This window comes from Lathamus discolor, chromosome 10 (genome assembly GCF_037157495.1).
Source record: "Lathamus discolor isolate bLatDis1 chromosome 10, bLatDis1.hap1, whole genome shotgun sequence".
Taxonomy (NCBI): Eukaryota; Metazoa; Chordata; class Aves; order Psittaciformes; family Psittacidae; genus Lathamus; species Lathamus discolor.
Window position 1 is genome coordinate 6570267 of NC_088893.1, and position 19151 is coordinate 6589417.

General features: G+C 56.3%; 1 protein-coding gene across 2 annotated transcripts in view; it reads right to left on the reverse strand.

The window, feature by feature from the left end:
- The window catches only part of PCDH1 (protocadherin 1), a 54508-nt gene that overhangs the window by 31948 nt on the left and 3409 nt on the right, over positions 1–19151 (reverse strand). For both annotated transcript variants that reach the window (XM_065690421.1, XM_065690422.1), the window contains exons 2-3: positions 15842–16656; positions 12112–14304 (exon numbers count right to left, since the gene is read on the reverse strand). In XM_065690421.1, the coding sequence (XP_065546493.1) occupies positions 12112–14304; positions 15842–16656 (3008 nt within the window). The remainder of the gene's footprint in view (positions 1–12111; positions 14305–15841; positions 16657–19151) is intronic.

Consider the following 19151-nt stretch of genomic DNA (forward strand, 5'->3'; position numbering starts at 1 on the left):
CCAGGAGCTGTGTTTAATGTTGAACCAAACCTGGGTCACAGCGCACTGGCAGGTACTGCATCCTACGTTGTTATGTCTCAGTCCAAATTACCAGAACTATTTATTGAATGCGTTTGCATTTTTCCTACATAATTAACCATTTTGCAATCTCCGTTCGGGAATGACAGTTCCTGGATTCCACCTCTTGCTAGCACATTTTTTAAAGCACTCCTTACTACGTTCAGCTTGTCAGAATTGATTTTCCCCCAATGTCTTTGGCTTTCCTCGTCAATTCTCTACACTCTATAACCACTCATTTCTACTAATTGCCATATACTCCCTCCCTTTTCCTCCCTCCTTCCCCCATCTATTGTTTTGCTGTTTCTAACTGCTGTCTCCACTCTGCCACTGCACTGGAACAGGGATTTGGGGCAAAGCTGCCTATTTTCTTAGCTGAGAAATTGTGGCTCTGAGAAAAACTCCTTTCAAGGGCTCCCCAGTGCCTGCTTTTATATCCCCAACAGGGAGACCTGCCTGCACCAGCCTCTACATCCAAGGAGCAAATGAGCCCCTATTCCCCACCACCACCACTTTCTGCAGGGAGTACCAGCACCAGTGGCTGCCTCCAGCAGCAGTGGATGCTCTGATGAAGACATTCATCCCTGTTAAATCCTGTGGGTTTCTGTTGTGCTGCAGCTCAGGGTTTTTCCCTGAGCAAGGAACTGTTTGCAGCTCATACATTTAATGCCCCCCATTCTCTCTGAAGTGCATTCGCTCCTTTTTAACTCCACGCCTGCTTTTGGCCTCCGCGGCATCCTGCAGCAGTGAACTCTCTGCCTGTGTGCTAAGCAAAAAAAGCACTTCCCTTCGGTTTTACATCTGCTGCCTGGTAATTTTTCCTTGAAATCCTCCTGCCTGCAGGGTGATGAGGAAACATGAGTAATTGCTCCTCGCTCTACCCCTTTCCAATTTCACACATCCGCGCTGCATCCCGCTCCGCCGTGTCCTCTGCGAGCTGCAGCGCGTGGCTACGTGCAGCCTTTCCTGCAGACACCAGAGGGGTCAGGCCACCCTTGCTGCGCTCCCCTGTGCCTGGACTAGCTCTGCACCAGCCTTTCTGCAATGAGGAGGACAGCATCACACCCTCAGTTCCGGTTTTGGGGTTTATCCGTCAGTAGCAGGGGCTTGTTTCAATACGACATTTTCTGCCTAAAAGCACACCCGAGCCTGGTAGCACACCCCAACCCCCCCGCAGTACTGGTCCCTGCCATAGAATCATAGAATAGTTAGGGTTGGAAAGGACCTTAAGATCATCCAGTTCCAACCCCCTGCCATGGGCAGGGACACCTCACACTAAACCAAGGATCCTCTGTCCTGATGCACTCCACCTTAAGGGTCCCCACCCATGGATGCTGCAGGGGGACTAAGGGTCCCCATCCCTCCTCAGCCCCACTCTGCTCCCTCCTGCCTCATCCCTCCGTTACAAACATCTCATGGAGGCCTGCACCAAGATGATTCTCCATGCTAAACCCAGGGAAAACAAACGGCCTACATGACAGCAGTGCTATGAAGTATCAGGGCTGCTGGTGTTGCACCAGCTCCCCACAAACACACAGCATCACCCCCTGTGCAGACAACACGGGCCGAACAGCAGAGTATGCTGGTCCCCATCTGACAGGCCTGAAATTGTGCTATTCACAAAGGAAACCTTAAAATCCACCCCAGGCACACTTTTCCTGCCATTAGGAATGGTGCAGAACAACAGCCCCCATGGAGATGATCTGCTCTGCTCCCCCCCTGAGCATCGTTGAACGCAGGAGTGGTGGAAATATCAACATTGATAACTACAATGTTGATATTCCAATGCCATTAGCTGCTGATCCGAAAGCAGGATCCGCGGCTAATGGGCTCATCTGGCAGCTTCCAATTGCTCCTGCGCCTCCCCACATGCCAGGAGCCTCAACGGCCTTTCAGCCAGCTGCCAAAGGAGCTTGCTTCCCCAACAGCCGCCACAATGCAGCAACTCACAGGGCTGCAAGTGAAAGGCAATGTCAGACCAAATGCCCAGAATATAAAAATAAGTGACAAGGGAGCCATTGTAGCCCATGAGTTAGTCAACTCCAGATTCATTCATGAGCCCCTCTCTTTTACAAACCAACCTGGAGCTACACAACATCCCTGGTTACTGCAAAAGAACCCAGAAAGATAAGCCCAGAGATCGTGCCCCCAGACTGCACTTTTCACGTAGGGAGGCTTTGCTGCATGTGGGAAAGATTTTATTTGCTAGTGTCATGTCTGGAGAGGAGCACAGCTCCAGCGCAATGCAACACAGGCTTCAGAGCAGGAGGCGGACGGGAATATTATGCCCATGGAAACCAGGGCAAGCCGCAAGGAAAGCTGGACCTGAATTGCCAAAAGCCATCCAGGGCAACACTCTGGCTCTAGGAAATCAGACACAAGCTCGTGGCCATAGCAGTCGACCATTTTACAGCTCATCTGAGCAACTGCTTCTGCCGGTGTTTGGGGGTGAAGAAGGACTCAGAGCAGATTGCTCTTCCAGTCATTCCCTGTGCTACCCCAGCAGGACACCAACCAGCCATGCACTGACTTTTGGAGAAGAAATCTCACCAAAAGCATCCCTCATTTCTCCTGCACTTACCCTCACACCTGGGGCTGCCAGACCTGCATCACCTGCACGTGATGGAAAGAGGTCACAGTGATGTGTGGCACCAGGCAGAGCAGCGCGATGAGGGAGAGCATTAAGCAGCAAAAGACAAATGCCGCTGCAGCTTGGCATCATCCTCCTGGCACCTATGGTAACGCTCTGCTCCTCAAGGACTGTGCTTCTCCCTCTGGTCCTCTTCATGGTCTGGGAATCCTGTCTGCCCCAGAGGTACATCCCTGCCTTGCCACAGCATCGCCAGGTCCAGATGTTCAGAGGCATAAGGGTTAACTATTGCTTCTTAAAGTGGACCAAACCACGGCAGAGCTGCAGTTCCCAGCAGTACTTGCTCCTTTTCAGCACACCATGAAGGAATTGAGGAAAGAGCTTGTGTAGAGCAAGGGAATGGGTCCGAGGGACTCTGCCTGCTTCGGACAAAGGAAGGATGGAGCAACCAGGCAGGACAACTGCAAGCCTAGAGCTCCAGCCAGCACTAACAACGGAGGGAGACAGAACCAGCCCTAAGCAAAGGTGCGCTCTATGCACCTCCTGCGTTCAAAAGAACCATTCAGACCTTCCCAAAATTCCCTCACTGAAGGTGGTATACCCAAACAAGTGCTGACAGCTCTGGACATGACCAGTAGCAGACCTAAAGGCCCAGCGTTCCGATCTGCCAGTCTGGTGATTTGCTGGGGTCACCTCCTGACAGCTCCTGTGGCTGCAGAAGGCACATTAGCAACAGGAATGACTGTTCTGGTCCATCTGATATTTGAGTAACCTGGTCTAGTGGAAGGTGTCTCTGCTCACAGCAGGGGGTTGGAACTGGATGAGCATTAAGGTCCATCCCAGCTCTAGTGATTCTGTGTTAATGAGGTCTTCTTTAATGGCTGTTCTCTGTCCATGAAGCCTTGTGTCCATCCCCACCCCAGTGTCTGAAGTGAGGGTTGTTCCCAACAGCCCTTTAGATGTTTCACTGTTGACAAACGAAGCTACAGAAGGAATCCATAACTGGAGGAAAGACGCAGAGGACTCCACAGGAATCACACCTCCCAAGCCAGGTATTATGTGAAAAGCAATTGCTCACTCTTCTAAGTGCCCCTTTGCATGGCATCCATCGCTGGCCATTAGCAAGTGCTGACCTTGCAGACAAGAAGAGAGGTGCTGGAAGTCCTGCTGAAATAATGATAGCAGAGCAGCCATCCTAAAATGGACAGCAGATCCCGAGGCACTATTTAATGAATAAATCTGGGTAAAATGTGGGCTGACTCCACATGGGTGCCCTGAAGCCTCCTGAAATTTGCATGATGCTCAAAGAAGCCGCCAAAGCCCGGTGCCAACCTGCCTGGTCAGATCGAATTTATCTAACTCATAGCAGGATCTAACGCAATTAGAAACCCATTTAGACAGCCTGAGGACAGAGATTGCCTAACCTCTGTGCCTATCAGAGCTCTGAGCCCATCAAGGATGTGCAATTTGGCTTTTCTTTGGTTGAAATGAAGACTGGAAAGGAAAATACAAAAATAAATCATCTGAAGGATGAATCATAAAATCTAAAGGGGTTATAATCTTTATGGAATAATGTCTAAATTGGACTGACCGTGGTGTCCCAAAATGTCTATCACCTTCAAGCTGATAATAGAGCCATTTTGTAGATAGCTGGGATGGAATGGAAATTGCTCGGGACACAGAAGGTGGTCTCATAACCACATTAAAACCATCTGAAGATCCCAGAGAGAAAAAGGGTTCCAGGACTGGGAGTAACACTTGAATAAAGCCCTTGAGGAATCCAGCAGCTGGAGAGTGGGACAATAATGCCAGGGAAATAATGAGCTAATCTGGCTCCCAGTTGCACCCAGTGGAGCTGACAGATAGTACTGAAAGCTCCAGGGAGAGCAGGGGGTCCCAAGCCGCAGACTCAGGACTCAAAGAACCAGGAATGCTTCAGTGGCAGACTTGGCATGGAAAAAAATGTCAATTTGTTGAAATCAGATCATTTTTCAAGCAAGTTTCCTGTTTCTAAGTTGGGGCAGGGGGGATATCTTTGCTGACATGTGAGAATGAAAAAGCGATGCTCTTGCAAAGGTAATTTTCCCTTCAGCATTCAAGCCAAGTATTCATTATGAAGCTAAATTCAAAAGGTCAGTGAGAACCATGACTTTAGAAATTATTAGGAAATAGATATTTAAACATCTGTATCCGTGGATTTCCTTGAGCCACAATAGAAAGAAAATTGCCAGTTCTTGCTGATTTGTTTTCAAATAGAAAATTGTCCTCCCATGGCAAGCCTGTTTTCTAACCATCTCCATTTCCACTGGCAAAGGGCAAAGCTTTTCCTTTGTGGACAAGGAATTGTGCCTATTCCCTGAGTCTGTGCACAAACATGCTCTAGAGCCTTTGCTTTAGTGGGCTGCAACCAACCTGCACATAATGATGAATAAGGACAGTGCGTAAGACAAGCCTTCGTCTGGAGGGATCAAACAGGTAAGACAAGGAATACTGTAAGGCTTGTTAAGGCCACTTGTCTGCCAGCACTGGGCAGGCATTACCACTCTTTCTGGCACAGGACCCCGGGTATGGATGAGTTAAGGACAGCTTTCTTTTAGCCTGTCCTCAAATCCTGGGTGAGCTGTCAAGTCCTTGGGCCAGACATTGCAGATCATGGCTCAAGAAAGATTTCCTGAGCATTAGAGAATGTTTCTGCACTGTCTTCTCCAGGCAGCGCACATCCCAGTAGTCCCTAACGCACTGTGATCTCCTTGAAATCATTGGAAAAAACCAGCCCAAGCTCCTCCAGGCACTCCCAGGGCCTTGAATCACAACACCCCAAAAGGTCTTGCCCAGCCTGAATAATAACGAAGAGCTCTTCAAACATCTGAAATACTGATTTGGCTTTCTTCTGGGCTGGAGTGCTTTTGATGAAGAAGCAGAAAGATTAACAGATTAGTGTAAGAGGAACATCAGACACCACATTAGCAAGACATTTAGAGCATGATCTCAGTCCCGGCCTCAGACAAGGAGCTCCCCCCCAGCAGGGATGGATGGATATCTCTCAGAGTCTCCCAGCAGCAGCTTTGCAGCTGCTCAAGAGCATGGGGGAGCTTGGAGCATGTGAAAACCAGGCCATGTGGGAGCTAAATAGCTCCAGGCTTTCAGGTTGCTGGGGCCTTTGGAGGTGTCTCAGAGGAGCTAAATCAGGGCACTCTGACTACTTTGCTACAGAGCAGGATCAGTTCCAAGGGAGAAGGGGGGATCTGTTGTCCACCCAAAGTGATGGCTTCTAAAGACAGTGTGGATGAAGCCCCATTTAGATGGTTTAGATGCCACATTTAGATAGATGATCATGAAGCAGGTATTTTGCAAGTGGAGGTGCTCAGAAGGATGTTTACCTCCTGCGGCAAGGGCATCTTTGGGATCTTTGGGCAGGATCCACAGGGCACGGCTGTGAATGCCAGAATGGATGTAAATAACGTACGAGCTTTCTCCTACCCTCCTAGCAGGTCACTGCCACAAACCTACTCTCCCACCCACTCTTCCTGTGAGCATCTGAGGGACCGAAGTAAACAGCTGGCAGCATGAGAAGACATTGATGCAAAACAACCAGGAGACGTTTTTAAGGGATCCTTGGGAGTTGTTTTCTTTCTGTTCACTTATCTGACCTCCTTTTCCTCTCGTGCTCTCAACTGCTGGGTTGAGACAGGAACCCCACTAGGGAAAGAAACCTGTGCTGCTGGTGGGATAGTGAAAACAGGTCCTCAAGGGTGCACACTGAGACCTCCAGAAGTGTCCAGAAAGTTAGACAGAAGACAATGTTAAAAGAGGACCTACTGGGGGAAGGCTGAGTGTGTCCAAGTCACAGGTGACCCTGGCTCCCAGAGGTGAAACCAAGACTGAGCTTCATCCAGGATGGATTGATGGATGCTGCAGCCAGTGTCAGAGGTGACAAGAGGGGGACCAAGGTACCAGAGGTGGCCCGTGCCCCTGCAGCCAGTCTCCTCCTCACCCATGCTCAACCCGCCTCTGCCTCAACCAAACAGGCTGTGGGCTTCCTGGGCCATTGAAGGAGAAGGGGCCAGGGGAAGAGTTCCTTATGGAGCAATCTCCATCAACCACCTTGGTTTCTCCCAGGAGCAGAGCCTGGGTTGTGTAACTGCAGCTTGGATGGACTGGCACGCAGGGCAGCGCGTAGGAGCACAACTCTCCCATGAAGATGGGTTGTGCCTAGGGTTTCATGCGTAGGTGCTCTCACCCAACAGGTATGCGTGGGGATGAAGGGTGGAGGGGGAGGAAGGAGCTTTGGGCTTGGCACAGGGCTCAGCTCCATGGGCAGCCTTCAAAAGAACATGCCAGCAAGAGACAGATTTGGCAGCGAACCACAGGGGCTGAACGTCCAGGACCCCAAGAACCGTGAAGAGGAGCTCCTGCTCCTTGTGACCCACCCCAGCCCCACATGAGTCAGCCCATGCACAGCTCCATGGCTCTCACAGAGATCATGGGTGGATGTCAGCTCGGGGGACACAAGCACAGAGCATCCATAAGCGCAGAGCATCCATAAGCACAGAGCATCCACCTCTTCACTGGTACCCCACACCCTCCCAGAGCTGCCATCCCCACCTTGAGCTGACACAGCTCCCATGGATAGAACTGCTCTGTGTCCCCTCATGCTCCCCCGCAGCACCCCACCCTGCCCTACATCACTCACCCCCTTATTACCCCAGCCTCCTCTCCATCCCATCCCATCCCAGATCTGTCCTCACCCGGGAACACCCCACCCTTCGCCCCATCCACAGCCTCCTGGCTGCGATCTGGGCAGAGGGACCACAAGGAGCGCAGGGAAACACCCTGCTGTGTTTTACCCTGGGTTTGGGTGATGGATTCAGCAGGCTGCAGGGCTGGGCACTGCTCCAGGCTGCTCTGTGCACTGCAGCTGAGAGCCCGGCCGAGCGGGCAGAGCAGTGCTGGGAATATCAATCAGCACAGCCTGGCCCGCACAGCCAGTGCTTTCATCCACAGGGATCCACGGCTCGGCGGGCAGAGCCGGCCGCGGCCTCGGCCCGCACTCAGCATCTCTCCGCAGCGGGGGCAGCAGTCAGAGAGGCTGGTGGGGAGGGGAAAGCGATGGGGAAGAGGGTGGTCACTGCCTGAGCAGGGAGGGATCAGGAGAGAGGGATGGAGGAGCAGACACAGCTGTGACAGAAAAGGGAAGGGGGAAGAACTCCCCCAGATCTAAACTAGGGAAGCCGGTGTTCACCACAGACCAACACTGGCTCCAAGGGTATCAGGCAGGGGAGAGCCTGGGGGTCTGAGAAGCAAGAGGAAGAGGAGGGCAGGGAGGAATGAGCAGCCTTTGGCACAGCAGGGTGGGAGGAGGGGAAGTGGCAAAAGCTACAGTTCATCCAGCAGCCCTGCCTGGTGCGAGGAGCCCCAGGCAGGCAGCACAAGCTGGGTGAGCCTTCAAGGGATCGAAGGATGAGGTCCCAAGTGCTGTAGGGCCAGGGACGGTGAGGCAGGAGAGCCCAGATGTTCTCCCCGCTGGTACAGGGACAGTAAATACCTGCCTCCCTGCAGACACACCGCTTACAGAGGACTCATCACCTGCCCAAGGCTGCACGTTCTGGACACCCGCTGTCACCTCCCACTGCGTGCAGGCTGCATACACCCCACTGCCACCACTCCACACACTACAGCTTGCACATCGCCCTGTGCCACCTCCGGCTGCGCATCCCCCATGCCCCCTCCCACAGTACAGACTGCACACGCTCCGCTGCCACCTCCTCCTAGGACAGGCTGTGGCTCATCTCCCATGGCTGAAGCTCTTTGATGCCCCACGGTGCTCCCGCAGGCAGAGGCACCCTCCCTGCCACAAACCGAAGTTCCCCAACACAGGAGCCACTGCACATTCCTCCCTTGCTTGTGGGGTTCTCTGCATCCTCACCAACCCCCCCGAAGCCAGCAGTGTACGACCCACTCCTCACCCCTCCTCACGCTCCCCCAGCTCCCTCAAGCACCCCACTGATGCTCACAAGCACCCACAGCTGCTCTGCAGAGCACGGCCACTTTCCAGCACAGAGAACTCAGCCCCTGGGACCTCACCTACACGCTCCCTCCTTTGGTCTCCACATGCCCGAGCCACAGCTCTGTCCCGTTGATCCCGGGATCAGGAGCTGCTGTGCAGTGCCTGGGCCCAAGCCGCCCCCAGCACAGCATCTATCTGAAACAGGGGAAAACCAGGGCAGGTCCCCCATGAACCCTCAGCTCCATCTGCAGCTCGTTGCTGGATCCATTTATCAGCTCATTCCACGTGAACGACCTTGAGAAAATCCACTGACCCGGGACGGTGGGAGCCTTTCCCAGACATCTGCCAACACCTAAACCTGTAATTTATGGAGGCTCTAAGCTAAATTCTGAGACAAGACAATTTCATTTCTGCCCATTACAGTTACAATATCCCTCTTATCCCCCCCCTGCAGAGAGTAATTAATACTGCACTGTGCTCCTGAGCCTGCAGGCAGGTGCAGGCACCTCTGCTGAGCTCGCAGCAGCAGGCTGGAGTTAACACCACTCCAGCAGCGTCTCAGATGGTGGGGGGCACTGAGGACCCGGGGCAGGCTGGGTTTGTGCAGCCAGGAAAGGATGCAGCAGATCCCTCCTCGGTATAAAACAGCCCCAAAGGATGGAGCCTGGGAGACGGGCAGAAGAAAGAGACTCTCCCCACGCGTTCTTGCCCCAGGTTCATCAAAGAGCTGCTGAGGACAAGGAAGGAAGGGAAACTTCTCTCTGAAAGTTCCCAAACGGGAGCAGATAGCAAGGCTGAGCCAAGCCCCCAGACTGCCCTGCCCAGCCCTGAGGGGACTAGTTATTTGGGTGGTTGCTGGTGTCTCCTTTCCTCCTCTGCAGCCATAGCATCTCCCCGCAGGTCGCAGCCCTGCTTGCCTAGGAGGCCCAGACACTTCCTGGATGGTTCAAGATAAAACCTTATGCTGTTAGCAAAACAAACTAGGAGGCTGTGAGAGCCAAGGCTGGCACAGGGCTGAAACCACCGAAGCCAGAACCACTGGTTTCCCCAGATGATCTAATCTCTCCCAGCGCCAGAGCTCCTCTTTCCCCAGCAGCCTGGTGCAGCCTTTTGGAGCCCCTGGGGAAGAGGTGAAGCTGGTGTGATGGGCGCAGGGGTGTCCGCCCCAGCTTGAGAGAAGAAACATGAGAAAGAGGAAGGGGTGTCTGGGGAATGGGGTCCATGAGTTGTGATACTTGGCCTCAGGGCCTGGGGAAGGGGTGATGTGCGACTATGGGGATCCATCCTCTCTCCAGCCCACTGGAGACAAAAGCCTGAGCAACCCCCAGGGCAGCAGCATCACCCCCAACCTCCCCGGAGGGGCAGAGCCATCTTCATGGCGAGCGTGGCTCCATGGCCCTCCCGCAGCCCCACTGCCGCCAGCAAGCTTGCCTTGGAGCAAGGGAGCACCTCTGCTTTGTGCAAGGGTGCCCATGGCATCCCAGGGTGGGGGAGCACCCTGCTTTGGGTGCTTCCCCCCCGGCGCTGCTGACGCACCAAGGCTCCATCTGCAACTGCGTGCGTCCTCATTCCAGCACTGCGGCGGGCGAGAGGCATCTTCCAACCCTCACAGCAGGATGTGGGTCATGCCAGCCAGGCAGGGATCTGCTCCTCCATGCGCTGGGACATGGGTGGGTCTCAAAAGGATGTGGGGATGAACCAGGAGAAGCTGTGAAGGGGGATGTTGGGGTGGATGAAAGCTGGGCGGGAGGGTCCATGGCTCAGACTGCCTCCATGTCCACACATGGGTGTATGTACATGCATGCATTTGTGAACCCTGTCCTGGAGGAAGCTGCCTCCTTAGGTGGCAAAGCAGTGACTGGAGATGAGAGATGTCAATCTGATGAAGGGGGTCAGCACCATGAGGCCTCTGGACTGGCCATGCTGTGGCACAGTGGAGGGCTTGTGGAGATGACTGGCCCACATGAGCATCACCTCTGGGTGCTGCAGGGCCTGGGTACTTCAATGACTGAGGATGTGGGAAAATACGGCTGGGAAATTGCTGGGAGAAAAAGCATTTTCAGGGGCAGCAGGGAAAATAAGGCACAACCGGTCAAAAATAGAAAACTTTATTGAAGTCAATTCCAATAGGGCAGCTGAGCTCAGCCCCACGGCAGGAGCCCAGCCTGCCGCTCACCGGTATACAAAGAAGGGAGAAGGGGTCTCCATAGGGCACAGAGGATACAGCATGGTGGGGGAATGGAATGGGTGGTCCTCACCCACAGGAACCCAGGAAGAAGGCAAAGCCACAGGCACTCATTCCCCCTCTCCATCCCTAGCTTAGTTAAGGATAGACCCGACAGGCGCCAAAGCAGAAACGTGGTGCAAGCTAACTGGCCAGACAGCCCAAGAAAAGAGGGCCCTGCAAGCTCTGGGCTCATCCCATGACCTCCTGGGACAGCTCCAAGCTCCAGTGCACACCAGCGAGCAGCCCTTCCCAGTCCGCAGCCAAGACCTACCTCTTCCCTGCCCCGCACACAGCTGAGACCCTGGCTAGACCAAGAGCAGTGACCCGAGCGCAGCAGGCAGCAGAGACCCCAGTGCCCTGCTCCTCCAGCCCCTAGCACAGACCCGGTCCCAGCACACAGCCGGACCCATCCCGCCTGGAGGAAGCATCGGGGCCGCCCGTATCCACACTCCCTCTCTGCAGCACGGCTCCCGCAGAGCCATAGCTCCGGGCCCGATGCTCGCACTAAGGGAAGCCTGGTTTTCACCACGTTGGCTATGGCAGAAGGCCCAAGCCTGGGGGAAGCCAGAGCCGGAGCCTGGGAAAAAGGCAGAGCTTTGCTCCTCCACCCAGCCCCACCTGCCTGGGCAGCCGCAGCGGGTGCAGAACTCCCTTTTGGGCGGCTTTGTGTAGGGATGGCGAAAGGTTCGGCCACACCAGTGGAGCCAGGTTGGCAACAGCAAGGCTAGTGCCTTCCTCACCGCTCCCTGGATAGGGCACGTCTAGAAACTGCCTGCCCAGAGCTGTGGCAGGAGCAGGACCAGTCTGCCCTCCCCATGAGCCAGCCCAAGCAGAGGGATAGATGGGAGGGTGGGCACTGCCCTCCTCGGTGCTCTTCAAACGGGTCCCCAAAGGGATTCAGGTGGGATTCCCTCCCCAGAGCCCCACATGCAGAGGCACACACATGCAGCGCCCTTCGCATCACCATCACCCAGGCAGCGCCACCAGGACCCAGCCCCGGGCGCTTTGACAAGGGCTCTGACAGATTTTGGCCTCCCCCCCACCATCCCCATCCCTTCCCCATCCCATGACCAGGCTCCGCGGCTCGGCTCCGGGGCAGTCCTCAGCCAGCCCCCCCGGGCCACGCATGCAGGGCTGGGGGCCAGTCCAGGCTCACTCCCACACCTCTGTCCAGATGGCTCCCCGGTGCAGCGGGGGGGCCGCTGCCGGCCGCAGGATGAGCTCTCCTACCTGCTTGTTGGTGTATTTCTGGGGGTTGGTGCGGTAGCTGTAGTCCGAGTACTGCTCGGAGCCCGTCGAGTTGTTGTCCCCAGTGCCAACAAAGGTGTTGGTGGCCGGCAGGTCCTGCACCACTTGGTGCTTCTTGGAGGCAGAGGGCGACTGAGGCTGCAGCTGGATGGAGGGCAGCGGAGAGTTGGAGCGGTAGTGGCGACCCAGGTCCGGGCTGCCCGGAGGGTAGTTGAGGGGCAGGTGGATTCGGGGGCTGTCGCTGACAGAGTCATTCATGAGGTTGAACTTGAGTGATTTCTGCAGCCCCGTCTCCTCCTCATCCTCTGTGGGCTTGGGTGGCTTTGGAGACTTGCTCTTCTTCACCTTGTTCTTGCTCTTACTGCTCTTGCTGGCCTGCTTGGGTGCATACAGGTCCTTGGTCTCCTTCTTGCCTGCCTGGTAGCCGCTCTTGGCCTCCCGCTGCCGGCAGTAGCGCACCAGGACGACCAGCACAATGACCAGGGTGACAGCCACGATGCCGGCGATGACTCCGAAGAGGATGTTGCTTCGCTGCTTGCTGCGCTCATATTCGGGGTCTCCAGCAATGTCAATGTCGAGGGGGGTGTCCAGGCTGTGCCCCACCAGCGTGTCCAGCAGCGTGCGGTTGGCCAGCGTCTCATTGACATAGAAGTGCACCAGCGCCGTGCCATGCCGCGAGGGCTTGCCCTTGTCGTTGACACGCACCACCAGGCGATGCAGGCCATGGTGCTTGCGTAGGATCTCCTTCTCCAGGGTGATGTCCCCACTGTGCGGGGAGATCTGGAAGAGCTCGAAGGGGTTGCCTCCTGTGATGCTGTAGATCAGCTCTGCATTGACACCAGAGTCAATGTCCTCCGCCTTCACCTTGCTCACCTGTTGGCCAGGGCTGGTGTGGGGCAGGATGTGTTTGTAGGTGGCATTGGAGGGTGAAGTGATGAAGGGGGCATTATCATTCTCATCCAAGACATTGATAGTCACCCCCACATAGGCAGACCTGGGAGGATCTCCACCATCTACTGCCTTGAGTCGGAAAGTGTATGTGCTCTGCTGTTCCCGGTCAAAAGAGATGCTGGAGAGAATGGTGCCAGTGCCATTCTGGATGACAAAATCCCCGTTGTCTTGCTCCACTGACAGCTGGATGCGGGCATTTTCTCCTTTGTCAGCATCGATCACCGTCACCATGCCCACAGGGCTGAGGGGTGGCATGTTCTCCATCACTGAGAAGTTGTAGCCGCTCAGCATGAACTTGGGGTCGTTGTCATTCCTGTCCATGACGTTGACGGCCACAGATGCTGTGCCCTTGAGGCTGGGGCTGCCCTTGTCTGCTGCCACCACCAAGAACTCATAACGCTCCCGCTGCTCTCGGTCCAGCACCGCCTTCACCCGGATCTCCCCAGAGTCAGGGTCAATGGCAAAGGATCCCTTGGAGGAGGGGTCTGTCACCAAGGAGTACACCAGCTTGGCATTGGAGCCACTGTCAGCATCGCTGGCACTCACTTCCATCACCAGGTCATCGGGCTCATTGTTCTCGGGGAAGGCCACCTCAGTGAAGCTCTGGCTGAAGACGGGTGCGTTGTCATTGACATCCATCACCTGCACCTTCAAAGAGTTGGTGCTGGAGAGGGGCGGGTTCCCCGAGTCCACCGCCACAATCTCAATGGTGTACTCCTTCACCGACTCATAGTCCAGCGGTGTGGTGGTCTGTAGAAAGTATTTCTTCTTGCTGTCGCTCCCTGTTTCACTAGCCTGCCGCAGCTGGAATGGGACGTCACCCGCCACCACGCAGGTCACCACTGCATTTTCACCCTCATCTCGGTCGGACACTTGTACCAGAGCTACTGCTGTCTCTACCGGCACGTCCTCCGAGATGTTGGCCATGCCATCCTGGTGGGTGACAAGCCCTATACCCCGAATCTCTATGGAGGGTGCGTTGTCATTCATGTCCTTGATGGTGACCACCACCTGCGTGCGGGCGCTTTTGGGGTTGGCCCCCTTGTCCTTGGCCATGACGGAGAACTTGAGGATGTTGACATCCTCGCGGTCGATGGGTCCCTGCACGGTGATGAGCCCTGTGGTGCGGTCCAGGCGCAGCAGCCGCCGCACCATGTCTGAGGCTTGGTGGAAGGAGTAGTCAATCTCAGCATTGGCACCCTGGTCTGAGTCGTTGGCTTTCACCTGCAGGATGGAGGGAGAAACGGTGAGCAGAGGGCACGCTGACATGAGCCCCTCCACAAACCACCATGCTTCCCACCGTGGCTTCCTCTGGGGATGGCTGCGGGGGGTGGGGGGGGAAACCAGGATTTCCTCTTCTGGGGCCAAGGACTATGGGGCAAAGAGCCTGGACCGGCAGAACAGCTGGGAGCGGCCCTCCGGCATGGAGGCTTCTCCTTGCTCTTCTGGAGAAACCGGCTGGGCCGGTTGGCCGTGCTCCCTTCCCAGCCAGCTCCGGCATGCAGGGAATCCTCCGGAACCCATGCCGTGCGACCCAGGCAGCAGCAGGGAGGGACCACAAACCCTCCCCAGAGAGGAGCTCAAGCAGCTGCCTGCTTGAGGTGAGATGGGAGGAGAGGATGTGCGGAGCTGCAGCAGCTCCATCGCAGCATGCAGGGATGCAGCCAAGAAGTGACTGGGTCTGCCTGAGTGCTGCATGGCACCAGCAGTCCCTGCCTGTCCGTCAGGAGCTCTGCATTCACATAAACCTGCCTTTATGCCTATTATTTGCTTTCTAAAGAAGATGAGGTTTGTCTAACATTTGCCTCCCTAATCGGCTCTCCGAGCAGCCTCTTCTCTGCACCATTTGCTGCTCTGCCGTTATCTTGCTCAGCAGATTTGGATGGAAGAACGAAAAGTTGTTAAATGTAAATTCCACCTTTTACCTCCACTCACAAAAAAGGCGGAAGTCATTTTCCCCCTGAAAGATAAAAGCTGAGCAATGGCAGCGAGCGGCGGCTCAGCCCATTCTCCTCCTGGCCATGCAGCTCCCTTATCTGCTTCCAACTTCCATTCTCTTAACAGTGAAAAATGAATTCTTAAAACATTCACATCAGAATTAGCAAGCAGATGAGAGCTGGCCGCGCTCTGCTTATTAAGATGGCAGCTGCAGATAAACACATGTCGGCTACTATCATCTCAGTGCCCCCTCCAAGCCAAATCCACCACGATCCATCCCTTCGGGCTCCCTGGGCCAGTTTGCACTGCTGCCTGAGTCGGGGCAGAGCCCCCATCCCCTGCAGACAGCAAGGCACCCCCGGAGCCACAGGCAGCCCCCCCCCAGACAGGCAGCAGGGATGCTGCTTGCCCCCCATCTCCTGTGCAAGCCTCAGTCTCCATGGAGAGGCCAAGAGAATGCAACTTATGAAAGGGTCTATGTCTTGTCTGCAGGCAGCATTGAGATGGGTCTGGCATGAAGCCAGGCTCCCCGTGGACCTCGGGTCCCAGCCCTCCCTGTAACCCGGAGCCTTGCTCCCGCACACCCGCCACCCTGCTGCTGCCCCTCGGATGTGTCCCGCACCTTCCCATGCATCCCTTACACCCTCATTTTAGATGTGACATCCCAGGGACCTGCCTGCCCACCGGTGACACCGGGCTCCTATGACTTGCAACCCTCCCTTGAGGAACCATGGCAGCAAGCGGCTCTATAAACACTCCCTGGGTTGTCCCTGCTGCAGCCAAGCAGGAGGGGAGCTGGGGAGGAGAAAGCCCTTGCACTCACCTGCAGGACCGAGTGCCCCACAGGGCTGTTTTCAGAGAGCTCTGCCTCATACAGGGCCTTCTCGAACTTGGGCGCGTTGTCGTTCATGTCCAGGATGGTGATGCGAAGCAGGGCACTGCTCGCCCGCGGTGGGTTGCCTCCATCCTGCACCTTGATGGTCAGATCATAGGAGTCCCACTGCTCCCGGTCCAGGTTCCCCATGACGATCAGCTGTGGCTGCTTCTCATCCTGATCCTCTGCCACTTGCAGCCCAAAGAGCTCCTGCGCCTCCGGACCAGCCGTCAGCTCGTAGGAGGCAACACCATTGGGGCCCGAGTCCCGGTCCATGGCCAGGGGGATGGGGAAGAGCGTCCCAATATTGGTGTTTTCAGGGATGGAGAGGGTGAGAACAGGCGAGGCAAAGTTGGGGGTGTTGTCATTGATATCAAGCACCTCTATCTGCCCCTCGAGCAGGCGTGGGCCGCTGCTCAGGATCAGGTCAGTGATGGACACTTCGAACTCCAGGAAGCAGGGCTCCCCGGGCAGGAGGTGCTGGCACTCACGCAAGCTCTCCCGGTCAATGGAGGTCTCTGTAGTGTAGATGTCCCCAGTCTTGCCATCCACACGTAGGTACGGAGCCCCCACTTCCAGCTTGTAGAGGTGCCCCACGTCTGGGAAGCCGTAGTCGGAGGCCAGGCTCCCTATGAGGGTGTTGGGGGGTTGCTCCTCCTGCACTTTGTAGACCACACGCGTCCCAGAGACGAGAGAAGGGAGCTGGAAGAGGAGCCACAGGCCCAGGCAGGATGCCAGCGGTTTCATCCTGCGCTGCAGGGGAGCTGCAAGGAGACACAGACACCAGACGTTAAGCAGACCCAGGACCACTCTGCCCCAGCCAGTTTCCCTGGCATCACTTTTTGGGTGCGTGGCCCCAGAGCAGCCCTCAGAGGGAAGGGGCTGGCAGAGCTGGCCCCAGCAGTGGTCCCCTGGCAGCCTCTGCACACAAGTGCCCTGGAGGACTGGTCCTGGCTTGCAAAGTTTCTGCAACGCCCTGCTCGGGTGAGCAACCCCATCATTGAAACCCCAGCCCGGGCTTCCTGCAAGTGACAGGAAACCACTCCTGCCACTGTCCACCCTCTTCATCACCACACAGGCTGTAATTAGACCCAACGAGGCGCACTGACAGGGTGGACTGCACGCAGCCCTGCCAGCAACCCGATGGGAGCCGGCCAGGCTCCGAGACAGCTTCTCACTACAGGAACACAGGAGCATTGTGTGCCACGCACTGCAGGGACACTGCCTGCCACGCACGGCGGGGACACAGAGGCACTGCACCCATCTGCCAGCCCTGTGGAAACAGGAGACCCCAAACGGGAGCAGGGGTTCTGCTGGGATGCTGCCTGGCTCTGCAGCTGGATGCTGCCCATCCAGCACTGCAGGACATGGGACACTGCAGGGATGCCACCCATCCAGTACTGTAGGGACACTGGGCACTGCGGGGATGCAGGGCTGCCTCCCATCCATCACTGCAGGGACATGGAGTAATGCAGAGATGCAGGGCTACCTCCCGTCCATCACTGCAGTGATTCATGGCACTGCTTGCACTGCAGGAATACCACCCATCCATCACTGCAGGGGCACAGGGCACTGCCACGGCATGGAGAGAGCAGCACTGCCCACCCTGCACTACCAACACAGCAGCACTGCCAGCCTCGCACTGCGAGATACGAAGCCACCACCCATCCAGCACTGCAGGGATGCAGGAGCCCCGAGATTCATCGCTCCTGCACTGCATGCAGGGCACTGCCATCCGCCCGTGCTCCTTGCAGGAAGAGGGGCACTGCCCACCCCTGTATTAGGGGGGCACAGACTCACTGCCCACCCTGCAGTGCAGAGCCCACAGAGCAGACCCTGCGTCTCCCCACTGAGCAGCGGCACTGCACAGCCCCAGCACGCTGCAACGGCAGGCACAGCATCTCCCCTCTGCTGCACAGTCACTAGGCAACCCCACACCCTGCGCCAGCAAACGCTGTTCCCTTCGCTCGCTGCAGACACACTGTTCCTTCCCATTCCTCCCACTCCAGACTGGGACACTGCACACACACGCACTGGGTGCCCACCCTGCCGCTGCAGAGGCAGTGGCAGACGTTCTGCCCCCCTGCATTGCAGAGACACACACTGCACAGGCTGCACCGCAGGCACCCAGCCACTGGAAACCTCCTCACAGTGTGCACACACTGCAGAGGCACTGCCAGCCCCTTCTGCGCCAAGCCACAGGCCCTGTCACCCAGCCCGTGTCTGCTGCCATACTTGGCCCCCAGCTTTCCTGTCCCCTGCTTTCTGCTCTGGGAATGCACCTCCAGGGTCCAGGCGCTGAGCTGTGAGCGTGAAGGGTGCAGCTCAGCTCACCAGCGCCCCAACATCACAGGGGCTGGGTGCCCCAAAATCAACAGCCAGAAGCATCTGCCATGGCCCCTCAGCACCAACCTTCTCACTACTCCCATTGCTTCCTCTCTCCATCCTCCGCACCACATCTGTGGGATGGGTGAGCGCTCCTCCACCGTCTCCCCTCCATGGTGCCACATACCAAGCGCCTAATCCCTGGTGATGCGGGCACTGTACAGATCCTCACCAAGTGAAGCATCCTGCACTGTCCACCCTGGTATTTCCCGCAAGCCAGCGTCTCCCGGTCCCTCCGCCCCTCCGCTTCCCCATGGACAAGTGCCCCATCCCTGGCAGTGTTCAAGGCCAGGTTGGACACAGGGGCTTGGAGCAAGCTGCTCTAGTGGAAGGGGTCCCTGCCCATGGCAGGGGTTGGAACTGGATGAGCTTTAAAGTCCCTTCCAACCCAAACCAGTCTGGGATTCTATGATTCTATGATAAGTGCCTCATCAGTGGCACAGAAGAGAGGAGATCTCCCTCCACAGGTGAAAACACATCTCTTTCTGGAGATGAAACTATGGTCCTGAAGCCCAGCTTGTCTCTGCTCCCTCTGTCCCTCTGTTCCCTTCCCCAGGAAGAAGGGAAGAGGCAATCAGGACTATTCCATTCCCACACAGGGCTGAGCATGGAGGAGGTAAGAAGTTGACCAGAAACACAACGCCCCTCAATACAGTCAAACCCCAGCAACGCATGTACATCCACATGCGTGTGCACTGCCTGCACGTACTCCTGTGTGCACTATTGGGTGTCTGTAGGAAAAGGCACACATGTGCCCACATGTGCACTAGCAGGGTGTGCAGGCATGCCACACGTGTGCATGGAGCACATGCATGCCTGCACCCGGGCAGCCTGTGCAACGGACACGAGCTTGCACTCCTGCACGTGTGTGTGC